This window comes from Mus pahari, chromosome 14 (genome assembly GCF_900095145.1).
Source record: "Mus pahari chromosome 14, PAHARI_EIJ_v1.1, whole genome shotgun sequence".
NCBI lineage: Eukaryota > Metazoa > Chordata > Mammalia > Rodentia > Muridae > Mus > Mus pahari.
Window position 1 is genome coordinate 56,607,286 of NC_034603.1, and position 12,350 is coordinate 56,619,635.

At 48.3% G+C, this 12,350-nt stretch overlaps 1 protein-coding gene across 1 annotated transcript in view; it reads right to left on the bottom strand.

Annotated features, from left to right (window-relative positions):
- Window positions 1-11,148, bottom strand: part of Scpep1 (serine carboxypeptidase 1) — a 31,843-nt gene extending 20,695 nt beyond the window's left edge. Inside the window, exons 1-4 of the mRNA XM_029546133.1 lie at window positions 11,054-11,148; window positions 8,420-8,568; window positions 3,612-3,701; window positions 381-536 (exon numbers count right to left, since the gene is read on the bottom strand). Coding sequence (XP_029401993.1) covers window positions 381-536; window positions 3,612-3,701; window positions 8,420-8,568; window positions 11,054-11,126 — 468 coding nt within the window. The 5' untranslated portion in view covers window positions 11,127-11,148. The remainder of the gene's footprint in view (window positions 1-380; window positions 537-3,611; window positions 3,702-8,419; window positions 8,569-11,053) is intronic.
- Window positions 11,149-12,350: the final 1,202 nt, after the last annotated feature.

The following is a 12,350-nucleotide window of genomic DNA, read 5'->3' on the forward strand; positions in this document are numbered from 1 at the left end:
TTTCTCTGTATAGTCCTGGCTGTCCTGGAACTCACTCTGTAGACCAGGCTGGCCTCGAACTCAGAAATCCACCTGCCTCTGCCTCCCAAGTGCTGGGATTAAAATCTTCACATTTCTAAAGTGTACGATAAAAACAATCTGCTTTTGTCTCTGTCCTCAAGTCTGATTACTGATGTCTAGTCAGATGGAAGAAAGTCAAAGCCCTCAACTGAGGAAGGGAAGAGGAAGGCTCTGAAAACCAGCTGCCACTGCACCTCTTTGTCTCCCCATGCAGTCCCAGCTGTCCTATGCACTCGACTCTTGGGGGGAGGGGAGGCTCGGTGTTTGGAAGAGTCCCTCATCCCTCTTGCTGGTCTTTTGTGCCTAAGCTGCAGAATTACCTGGAATTCTTTATGGCAATCAAAGAAGGATTTCAGGAGAACCATCATGTCGGAAGCCACCATGTCCAGGTTCTTTGCATAGGCATCTGTCGTGTTGACATAGCTGAAGCCGGTGCCCACGGGATTATCCACAAACAGGAGACTGGCCCACTGCAGCTGCAGCCACCCAGAAGAAGCAAGCAGGGCTTGGTTAGTCATCAGTTATCGTCCTGGCAACTTGGCAAAACAACCTTTATGATAACATCAGTGTGGTGACTTTATCTAATTGCTCAAAGTGATTTGGGGGCTGTACTGGCTAGTTCTGCGTCAACTTGACACAGGCTGGAGTTATCACAGAGAAAGGAGCTTCAGTTGGGGAAATGCCTCCACGAGATCCAGCTGTAAGGCATTTTATCAATTAGTGATCAAGGGGGGGGGGACCCCTTGTGGGTGGTGCCATCTCTGGGCTGGTAGTTTTGGCTCTGTAAGAGAGCAGGCTGAGCAAGCCAGGGGAAGCAAGCCAGTAAAGAACATCCCTCCATGGCTTCTGCATCAGCTCCTGCTCCCTGCCCTGCTTGAGTTCCAGTCCTGACTTCTTTCAGTGATGAACAGCAATGTGGAAATGTAAGCTGAATAAACCCTTTCCTCCCCAATTTGCTTCTTGGTCATGATGTTTATGCAGGAATAGAAACCCTGACTAAGACAGGGGCAGCTGGGAAAATGGCCCAGTTAGGAAACTGTTGGCCTTATGAGCATGAGGCACTGAGTTCCACGACTAGAATCCATGTAAAAAAGTTGGGTAAGCCTGGTGGCAGGGCACGCCTTGAATCCCAGCACTCGGGAGGCAGAGGCAAGCGGTGGATCTCTTGAGTTTGAGGTCAGTCTGGTCTACAGAGTGAGTTACAGGACAGCCAGGGCTACACAGAGAAATGGTCTCAAGAAAGAAAGAAAAAAAAAGTCAGGCAAGGTAGCAAATACACACCTGTAACCCCAGTACTGAGGAGGAGAGACAGGTATCCCGGGTCCTACTCAGCAGTGTAGTCTAAATGGTGAGTTGTAGGCCAATTACAGAGTAAGAGACCATGTCTCAAAACAAACCAAGGTGGACACACATACACTCATACACACTACACAAAATAATGCAGTTTTTTTTTTTTAAAAGACTGCAGTAAAGAAGGGAGAGATGAGACGAACACAGACAGACAGACAAACAGACACACACACACACACACACACAGAGGTACAGTTTGAAGCCATCATGTGTCACTAGAGGTGACAGTGCAGGAAGCACCAAGCTGCATGAGTCTGGGCAGTAATCTGAGGGAATGAGCATGCGCGTGGAATACAGACATCGCTTGCCGGGGGTGTATGTTCTTGGAACGTTTGCCTAGCAAGCCTGATGCCCTGGGTTCCATTCCCAGCGCTGCATAAGCTGGGGGTGGCGGATAATGCCTCCCATCCTAGCACACAGAAAGTAGAGGCCAGAGGATCAGAAGTTCAAGGACATCTGTGGCTATAAAGTAAGGTGGAGGCTGGCTTGGGATTCAGGAGACGCTGTCTGTCTGTCTCTCTCTTTTTTTTTTTCTTAAAGAAATATGGATGTCACACATCAGTTTTCTTCCAGATGAATAATTTCCATATTGGCCCATCCTCTTTATGCTGCAAGAACAGACTCTGTTCTTGTATGTTTATCACAGAGGCTGAGAATTCTCAACAGAGCATTGGGAAGAATGAGTATCTGCCATGTTCTTCATGATGAGGAACTAGAAACCCTGAAAGGGCCAGAAATCAAGCAAGGCCACAAAACTGGACAGAAGAATCAAGACAGAGACCCTGGTCCCTCACTCCCCATTCAGGCTCCACTCCTGCCGCACGCTTTTGGTTTCAGGAAGTATGATGACAAGGGGGTGGGGGGAGGGGGCTCTCGTGCCATAGCCGCAGGATTTGAACAACTTCAGGCCAAGAGACAATGCCACAGGAGGACGAGACGGTTTAGCACCCGATGAGAGGAAGACAGAGAGGAGCCCGTGGACACTCGAGAACATTCTCAGGGCTGAGTAATCCTGGGAAGGGAGGCAGGCATAGTGTGTGTGTGGGAGCCCAGGCAGAGCTAGCCAGCAGCACGGACTCGCCAGGCTGTGAACTGAGAAAGGGGTTGTTCAGAGAAAGAAGGGAGGGAAGCGGGGACACAGAGGACTAGAAAGATATCACAGGGAAGAGGACAAGAACTTGCAAGCTTGGGGGCTGGAGAGATGGCTCAGCGGTTAAGAGCACTGACTGCTCTTCTAAAGGTCCTGAGTTCAAATCCCCGCAACTACATGGTGGCTCACAACCATCCATAAGGAGATCTGATGGCCTCTCTGGTGTGTCTGACGAGAGCTACAGTGTAGTTAGATATAATAAATAAATAAATCTAAGAACTCGCAAGCTTGACGAAGCCCAGATGTGAGGAGGGAGAGAGAAAGAGGAACGAGTTGGAATTTATAGCAGATGGTGGGACTCAAGGTCTGAGGTTATATAGGGCCAGCACGTGGGTAAAAACAGGGTTGCCAGCCAGTGTCAGCTGCAGGGAATTTCAGTTTTGCTTGTTATGAGACAGAGTTTCACATAGCCCAGGCTGGCCCTAAACAAACATGGCCGAGGATTACCTTGCACTTCTCATCCTCTACGTCCCGGAAACCCCCACCCCCCCCCTTTTTTTTTTTTTTTGGTGTTTTTTGTTTTTGGTTCTTTGGGTTTTTTTTCCAGACAGCGTATCTCTGTGTAGCCCAGGCTGGCCTGGAACTCACCTGCCTCTGCCTCCCAAGTGCTGGGATCAAAGGCGTGCCCTGCACAGGTGTTCATCATCCTCAAGCCTGGTTTATAGGGTGCTGAGGTTTGCCCCAGGGCTCTGCACATGCTAGAGAAGCATAGTATTCACTGACCTGCCACCTAGTCCTGGCTAGAAGTCTGTGAAGGTTAAGTGGAGAAAGATCACCGAGATGGAAAAGGCAGAGACAACCACGGGACATTCATTCTGAGACAGGGGACAAGCTCCGCTGCAGGAAGGCTGCAGGCAGGTGTCCCAGGTCTCAAGAAAGCCCACCAAAGTGGACTGCTAACTCTGTGACCCCACTCCGCCCTGGGTGGAGCCTCTGAGAGGATGAAGGGCAGGCAGGGTTGAGAGTGGCTCCTTTTTTTTTTCCCATCCACCCATGGCAGGGCACGGCACGGCACGCCCCGATCCCCCCTCCAGGGCTGTTCTCACTGTACCCAGGTAGTATTTCTCGGCTTGAGTTGGGTGTCAAGAGGGCCGATTTCCTCAAAGTTTCCAAATCCAGTGCTAGAACCACCCGGACCACCCTGTGGAAGAAAAAGAAACAGACATTAGGCAGAGAAAAAAAAAAGCAGAGATGTACACAGTCAGAAAAACAACTGAGAATCCACGAGGGCCACTATTACCCCATAGGAAGGACGCAGTTGCAGCTGGCTGAGGAGATGCACAGCTATAAGCCCAGCCCTGGAGGGGGATGAAGCAGCAAGCGCAGGAGCTAAGGGTCATCCTGAGCTACAAACAAAAATGTAAAAGGAAAGGAAGTAGGTTTTGTTTTTGTTTTTGTTTTTGTTTTTTTTTTCCAGCTCCTCGTCTTCTGGGAGCTTCTGCACCCAGCAAACTCCTGCAGGAACCGTGCAAGTCTCTCTTTGAAAGGATGGTGATAATTTTAAGGGTCCTAGGTGAGCCAGGCAGTGGTGGCACCTTTAACCCCAGCACTCGGGGCAGGCAGATCACGGAGTTTGAAGCCAGAGTGGAGGAGGTGTGGGGGGAAGAGCCTAGGTGACTTCTCCTGCCTCTTGGCTCTCTGGACTTAAACCTGGGCCTGACTTGGGGCTCACTAAATCTCTCTCATTTCAAATATCATAAAGCTACAAAGAGGGCTAGAACAGGCTAGCCCCTGGCCCTCTTAGCAACTGCAGGCTCCATCTGAACAAGAACTTGAGCTTTTTGACTCTTTCCTACCCCTCAATCAAAAGCCAGAAGCCTCTCCTTTTGGGGCCCAATGGATAAGCACACCCCTGCATATACCATCAGCCAACACGGAAGTCTCAGAGTGGGAGCATAGGAGGACATCCTGAGGTTTTCACACGGACAGCAGAGGCAGGATTCTAAACTGAAGATCGGTACTGGGGCCTCCAAACTACAGAGGGTAAGCTCTGTGTGCTCTGAAGGGCTCGGAGGGGGAGGGGTGGGCAGAAGCAAACAGGCAAAATGGGGCAGGTAAGGGGGACTTGATGGGAAAAGGTCCTCTGGGAGACAGATGATCACGGAAAAAAAGGGGGGCTTTCTAGATGGATCCAGGAGACCCAGATAAGCTGGGGGCAGGGATGAGGAAAATATCAGCAGCTGAGTCAGAGACAGGCCCAGGGTATACAGTCTCTCAGCACATGGAGAAGGGCGAGCTGAAAGGGAAGCGGGCACAGTGGAAGCCAGGGCAATCTGAAGACAAGAGAGTGACTGGTGTGTTGTAACAGACACCTGTAATCCCTACACTGTATGCAAAGAAAGGAGATTTATTCATTCAGTTGAAAGCTCATCTGGGCAAAACCCTGACCCTCCCACAAGGAGAGACGGACGAGTGGAAACAGGGCCAAGGGCCGGCTAGACAAGGCAACAGGCACTACCTGCTAAATATCCCCCATACTTAATGTTCTGAACTGACACTAACCTCCCTGATAAAAATCAGAGGCTCACCTCCCCCGGGATTATATGTTAAAATTTCCTAATACAGCGGCAAAAAGTTCACAAACCAGTTGGAGCTATTCATCCCAGCGCCACGAATAGCACCAAGAGAGGCAGGGCGGAACTGGAAGTCCTCCCATAGGAAAGAGGGTGAGACACCACATCTGCAGGATGAATCGCGGGGCCGCTTAGAAGAATCACAAACCCCAGAAAATGCCGTGGCTCCTAAGAAGATACAAAGTACACAGAAGAAGAGTGTATCCTCAAACGAAGGTGGCTCTTTTCTTCCACAGAGGCTTATCTGTAGGGGCCAGATGAAAACCAAAGTTGGGGGGAAGCGCATCTGAAAATCTAGAAGCCTGGGCCACTGTGGGAGGATTTCCGTCGTCCACTTCTGCTCCATCTTCCCGCACTCCTTTCCGAATAGCGAGGAGAAACTGCCAGGAAGATCTCACTTTGCGTGGGCGTACGTGCACAAGCCCACGTGGAAGCCAGAGGCCACATTAGATGTCTGTCTCAATCGCTCTCCACCTTATTTTTGAAGGCAGGGCCTATCGATGAGCCTGGAGTTCACGAACTCTGCTACCTGGCTGGCCAGGGAGCTCCAGGGGATCATCCTGACGAAGCTTTTATATGAGTAAAGGCATCCAAATTCAAATCCTCATAGATGTATAGCAAGCACTTTACAGACTGAGCCCTATCTTATGCCCATATTTAAATATAATAAGGATGATGATAACAATAATAATGATAATAATGATAATAATGAGCAAACCATAAAAATCTTCATCCAGAAACCCTGGAAACAACTGATATGGATAGCTGAGGCTCAGGGCTTCTCTGAGATAAGATAAATGTGTCAGCGGGTAAGCTGAAATGACTTGAAAAATCGCTCGCTCACTATTCACGGGACCTCAATTCTCAAAGACAAGCCACTCTGCAAAGAAGTTACTGCCGAAGTCCTTGGAAGGCTGCTAACTAGATCTTCTCGTCGCCTAAGTTAACAGTTTCCTCCTTATCTGAGTTTATCCTCCTTCCTTGGGCCTCTGGGAAAATAGGGAAGAGCAGATGAGGGTCTTCAGTTACTAACCCTTCCCACAGCGACTCAGCCTGAGGGTTAACCTAACCAACAGCCACACACCAGACAACTACCAGGGCGAGGCAGATGCTAGGGTCCACCCCCCCACCCCCCACCGCACCCCACCCAGGTAAGGAGCACAACTCAGGGGAGAAACAGAAGGCTGGCTTGCAACTTTTGGTTTTTGTTTCATTTTGTGTTTTGTAGTGGTGGGGACAGAACCCAAGGCCTTGTGCAGAGAAGGCAAACTCCATCCCCACCCTCCACCCCCCTGCAAAGCTGAATCCTGAGCCTATGACATGTAGTGTTTTGTTTTTGTTTAAACTGGTTTCTGGAAAGCCCAGAGAGTACCCTGGGGATAGCAGGGGAGAGAGAGGCAGCCACAAACCCAGGACTCAGCAGCTGCCCCACCCCAGCTTTAGTTCTGCTTTCTTGTCCCCGACACTGGCTTCATCTGAAGGCTTCAAAACCACTGAAATCTCTCCACTCAGAACGCTATGGCCCAGAGAAGGGTCGGGCTATAGCTAACAGTGGAGGGAAGGTGCTGAAAACCCAGGCATCCCCACCAGCAGGCTCAGGCTTTCTCACATTCAGGCTCTTCCGGGTAACCACGCATTCACCACCAGCTGCCGCATAAGGGGTAAGTACACGGATTCCGCTCCGGAACATTTTCCAGCTAGCGCTACCGGGCAGAGCCGTTTATCTTCAAGCCCCAATAGGGCAGCCTCGAAGATCCTGCAGCAGGCTCACCCTCAGAACTGTTCTTATTTCATCAACACATCAAGTCTGCAGTGTCAGGCCCTAGGGCAGGGCCTCAGCTCTGGCAGGCACTTGAGAAGGAAGCCTCGCCCCATAGGCCACAGAGGTGAGTACCAGAGTGCCCTAATTACAGGTGAGACCTCAGGAACCTCAAGGTTCCTCAGCCCCTCCCGAGAGACTAGTCTTTCCAGTGGGTGAGGCCACCATAGGTGCCATTTGAAGATTGACGAATGCAGCAGGATCTCTGCCTATCCCTAAACTGTTCACAAGGTTAGGGGTTTGTTGTTGTTGTTGTTGTTTGTTTGTTTTTTAACCTCCAACCCTAGAGATAGAACTCCGGGTTAAAATACAAACACACTAGGGAAAAGGGTACGACCTCACATCCATGCTAAGATACAAAAGACTGGCATGTTACAGTTAGGAATGTGTGTGTGTGTGTGTGTGTGTATGTATGTATACTCATATACACACATACATACACACATACACACATATGTATGCAATAACAATTAATAAAGAGAGAAGCCATGAATTTGAAAGAGTGCGGAGAGGTATATGGGAGAGTAGAGAGGAAGAAACATAATTATATTATAATCTCAAAAAATTTTTAAAACATGGCTTATCTGGGGACTCAGAGTTGGGGCTCAGACTGTGTGGACAGGAAGAAGGGAGGAGGATTGGGGTACCTCGGCCTTAGCTCAGAACTTTTCAAACACTTTCTTTTTGTAAGAAGCCAACTGTATCACAGACAGCTTTCAGTAAGGGGCCTTGAAACTGTCAGGACTCCATATAAAAAGATTCTAGAAGGTAAGGGATGAGCTCTACACCTATTTTAGTATTTGGGAGGCTGAGGCAGGATTGTGATGAGTTCAAGGCCATTGTGGGCTACATAACAAGATCCTCTCTCCGGGGCTCCAGGGGTAGAAGAGATGATGGCTCAGTGGTTAAGAGCACTGACTGCTCTTCTGAAGGCCCAAGTTCGAATCACAACCATCCATAATGAGATCTGACTCCCTCTTCTGGAGTGTCTGAAGACAGCTACAGTGTACTTACATATAATAAATAAATCTTAAAACAAAAACAAAAAAACAACAACAACAAAAAAAACAGCTGGCATGGTGGCACACGCCTTTAATCCCAGCACTCAGGAGGCAGAGGCAGGCGGATTTCTGAGTTTGAGGCCAGCCTGGTCTACAAAGTGAGATCCAGGACAGCCAGGGCTACTCGAAGAAACCCTGTCTCGAAAAAAAAAACAAAAACAAAAAACAAAACAACAACAACAACAACAACAAAAAAACCCAGATCCTATCTCCAAAAATGATCGAAAGAAATTAAGACCAGAAAATAGGGCTACCCCTTGCTTTAGGCTGTCTCAGAAGCATGTGACCGCCCTCCAGGACTGGAAGGACCAAAATGAGTCAGTCATTGCTAAGCTGGAAACTAAGAACCCAACAATGAAGTTAAAAGGAGACCTGACCTGGAGGCCAGGCCAAGACGTCATTTTACCTGAAGCCACATGACCAGGGGCAGCTCTGAAAAGTTCTTGCAAGGGTTGGTGGCATAATAGAGCCACCAGAACATGTGGGCATCCTTTCGGACAGTCACATAATCCCATACTTCCTTGCCTTCATGTTCCTGCCGGTCGATGGCAGATCCTGAAACGGAAGGTCAGTGTTAGTTAGTCCCCGAGGAGTTCCAAGGTGGTAAAGATGAGGTGGAGCACTCCAGGGCAGTTCCAAGTTTGGTAGAGGTAGCCATTCGGATGGTGCTCGATGCTTTAGGTAATTCATCTACCTCAGTGTATTGTAACCATAAGGAAAAGAAAGATACACACACAAAGAGAAGTCAGTGGGGCGTGTTTGTGCACCCCTCTAATCCCAGAATTTAAGAAGCAGAGGCAGGTGGATATCTGTGAGTTCAGTGGGGCCAGTTCAGTCTATGAAGTGAGTTACACACACACACACACACAAACACACACACAACACAACACAGTAAGACCAGCAGTAAAAGAAAATGGCTGAGAGCAAAGCTCAGGTGTGGAACCTGGCCTGACTTGTGCCAAGCCCTGGGTTCAAATCGCAGCCAAAGTGTGTGGATGGCATGGGGAGTGGGGTGGGTGAGCGTGGGATTAGGGGAGCGAGGATCAGGAGTCCATGTCCAGCCTCTGTACACAGGGAGTTTCAGGCCAGCTGGGGCGACAAGAAACCCTATCTTTAAAAAATACTTATAAAAAAATAAAAATAAAAGGAGAAAGAAGATTAAGAAAACGGAAGAGTGAAGCTGAGCAAACAGGTCAGGCAGCAGAGTGATCACCTCTGAGGCCTACAGACCATAGCTCCAGCTCTAGCTGTGTTTGTGCTCAATATTCCAGGGCTGAAGACGGGGGAATTCTGGGGCTTTCTGGTCAGCCAGTCTGGTCTACTTGGTGTTGCAGACCAGAGAAAATTGTTGTCTTCCAAAAAAGAAGAAAGGGACAACACATGGGGTTCTCTTCTGACCTCCATATCCACACACACACACACACACACACACACACACACACACACACACACGCACGCACGCACAGGGTCGGGGTGGGGATGCATCTAAGGAAAAACAGGCTGAAAAAATTACGGGTGTGGCTGTATCTATAAAATAACATGAAATTGGAGTTCCCTTGAAAATTACTGATAAGGCTGAAGTCCCTCATAATGTAAGTCCTGGTGTTTTTCTCCCTTCCCTGGTACAAACTACTGTTAAAACATAAGGGGTGGGGTTGGAGAGATGGCTCAGTGGTTAAGAGCACTGACTGCTCTTCCAGAGGTCCTGAGTTCAATTCCCAGTGACTACATGGTGGCTCACAACCATCCATAATGAGATCTGACACCTTCTTCTGGTGTGTTTAAAGACAGCTACAGTGTACTTACATATAATAAATAAATCTTTGGGATGGGGTGAGCGGGGCTGGATGGAGTGAGCAGAGATCCTAAGTTCAATTCCCAACACCACATGATGGCTCACAACTATCTGCACAGCTACAGCGTATTCATATACATAAAATAAATAAATCTTTGAAAAAAAAAAAAAAAGACTGAAAATCAGGGGTGTTGAGATGACTCAGGAGATAAAAGACAGTGGCCACCAAGTCAGGCACCCTTAGTTCAGTCACAGGGAGCCACATCATAGAAGAACTGACTTCTCCATGTTGTCCTCTGTCCACACACACACACACCCTCTGACACTCACGAAACAAATTAAAAAAAAAAATTAAATTAAAGGGCTGGAAAGATGGCTCAGCTGGTAAGAGCACTCTCTCACTGTCATGCTCTTCCAAAGGACCTGGGTCTAACTCCCAGAATTCACATGGCAGCTCACAACTTCTGTACCTTCGTTTTCCTGGGATCCAAAGACCTCTTTTGACCTCCCATGGCACCAGGCAGACAAGTAGTACACAGACAGACAGACAGGCAAAACAAAATAATTTTTTTTTCTTTAATAAAGTGAGAGTTAATCCCAGTACTTGGTAGATGGAGGCAGGCGGCTCTCTAAGAATCTGAGGCCAGCCTAGTCTATGGAGAGAGTTCCAGGACAGCCAAGGCTACACAGAGAAAACCTGTCTGGAAAAACAAGCAAAAAAAAAAAAAAGGAAAAAACGAGAAGAAAAGAAAAGAAAGAAAGAAAACGTGTCAACTTGCAAGTCATTCCACAAAACAAATTTGCTTTTTCCCCAAAACAGGCCAGTGCAGTCAGCTGATAGTTTGTCTCTTCTAAACCAGCAGAGGTGGCGGGCTTTGTTTCAAAGCGAGGATTTGTAGGGGTCTCTGGCCTCCAATCTCAGCTCAATCAAATGACCCTATAACGTCACTAGGCAGCCAACCACAGGAGAAAGGGGAGGTGGCCTTCACTCATCAGCAATTTCCTGAAACCATACGTTTCTGTACAAACACTTCCATCTCCAGGAATCACCCAGCATCAGGGAGGGGCAGGAAAAGGCACTTCGAATTAAGACACAAATAAAAAATTAAAAGGTTCAAAGGCAATATAAATTTCGCAAGGGAAGAAGCGGGGGAAAGAAATGTGTTTAAAAAAGAAAAACGCGAACGCATCAACAAATTCGAGAAGGAGGCACCCACCGTTGGTGCGTCTTTCTCACGAACCTACCCGCGCTGAAGCCCAGTAAGGATAGGAGCAGCAGCCACAGTCGGACGAGACAGATCCGCCGCGACAGCTCCATGATGAAAACCCCGCCGCACCATCAGCAATAGGCAGGAGCCAAAGGCCATCGCGTGACGGCGTGGGCGGGGACCGGGCGGGGTCATGGGCGGAGCCTAAGTGGGCCCTGAGACTCCTAGGGGTTCCGCGCTCCCTCTGCCGGTCGGACCCACCCAGGACCTCCTACTACAAGGGCTCTAGAAGGAGGTGCTGCAAAGGAGGCAGTTAATGTGTCATCTGACTTTGGTTACTAAGTAGGGGAGAATTGAGAAACTACAGCTGGATAATCACCATCCCCTCATCCCGGGCTGTGTTTGTCTTCTCCGACAAAAGGCTTATGTTTTATTTTGTGAGACTTGCTTTTATTATTTTATGTGTATATATGTGTGTAAGTGTATATGCCACATGTGTGGGTTTATGCAGAAGGATTGGGTTCCTCTGAAGCTAGGGTTACAGGGCTTTGTGAGTGGCCGGTGCAGATGCTGGGAACTGAATTTGAGTCCTCTGGAAAAGCAACAAGTGCTGGTTCGTGCTTTAATCTGACTTCACCTTTTCAGATGCAATTTTTAATCCTAGGCCTGAGACTATTGAGGTGGCTCAGTAATTTAAGAGCACTTGTTGCAAGCCGGGCGTGGTGGCACATGCCTTTAATCCCAGCACTTGGGAGGCAGAGGCAAGCAGAGTTCGGAGTTTGAGGCCAGCCTGGTCTACAAAGTGAGTTCCAGGACAACCAGGGCTATACAGATGAAACCCTGTCTCGAAAAAAAAAAAAAAAAAAAATACAGAGAGCTGGGCAGTGGTGGCACACGCCTTTAATCTCAGCACTTGGGAGGCAAAGTCAGGTGAATTTCTGAGTTCCAAGCCAGCCTGGTCTACAGAGTGAGTTCAAGGGCTCGTGGAGAGGAATGAAGTTGAAGAAAACATGGTCTGCAGAGGTGTGTGTGTATGATATGTCTATCTGAAGATAATTTTTTATTTTAAAGAATTTTTAAGGGGCACTGAGTCACCTCACAGAGCCAAGAAACAGTAAGAGCTACCTGGAAGTGACTTTTGTCTCCGCAAACTTTGTTTTAAGATAACAAACTCACAAAACAAAGCAAGAACAAAGCACCTGTCCCTGACCCAGGTTTTTTTGTTTTGTTTTGGTTTGGTTTGGTTTGGTTTTTCGAGACAGGATTTCTCTGTATAGCCCTGGCTGTCCTGGGACTCACTCTGTAGACCAGGCTGGCCTCGAACTCAGAAATCC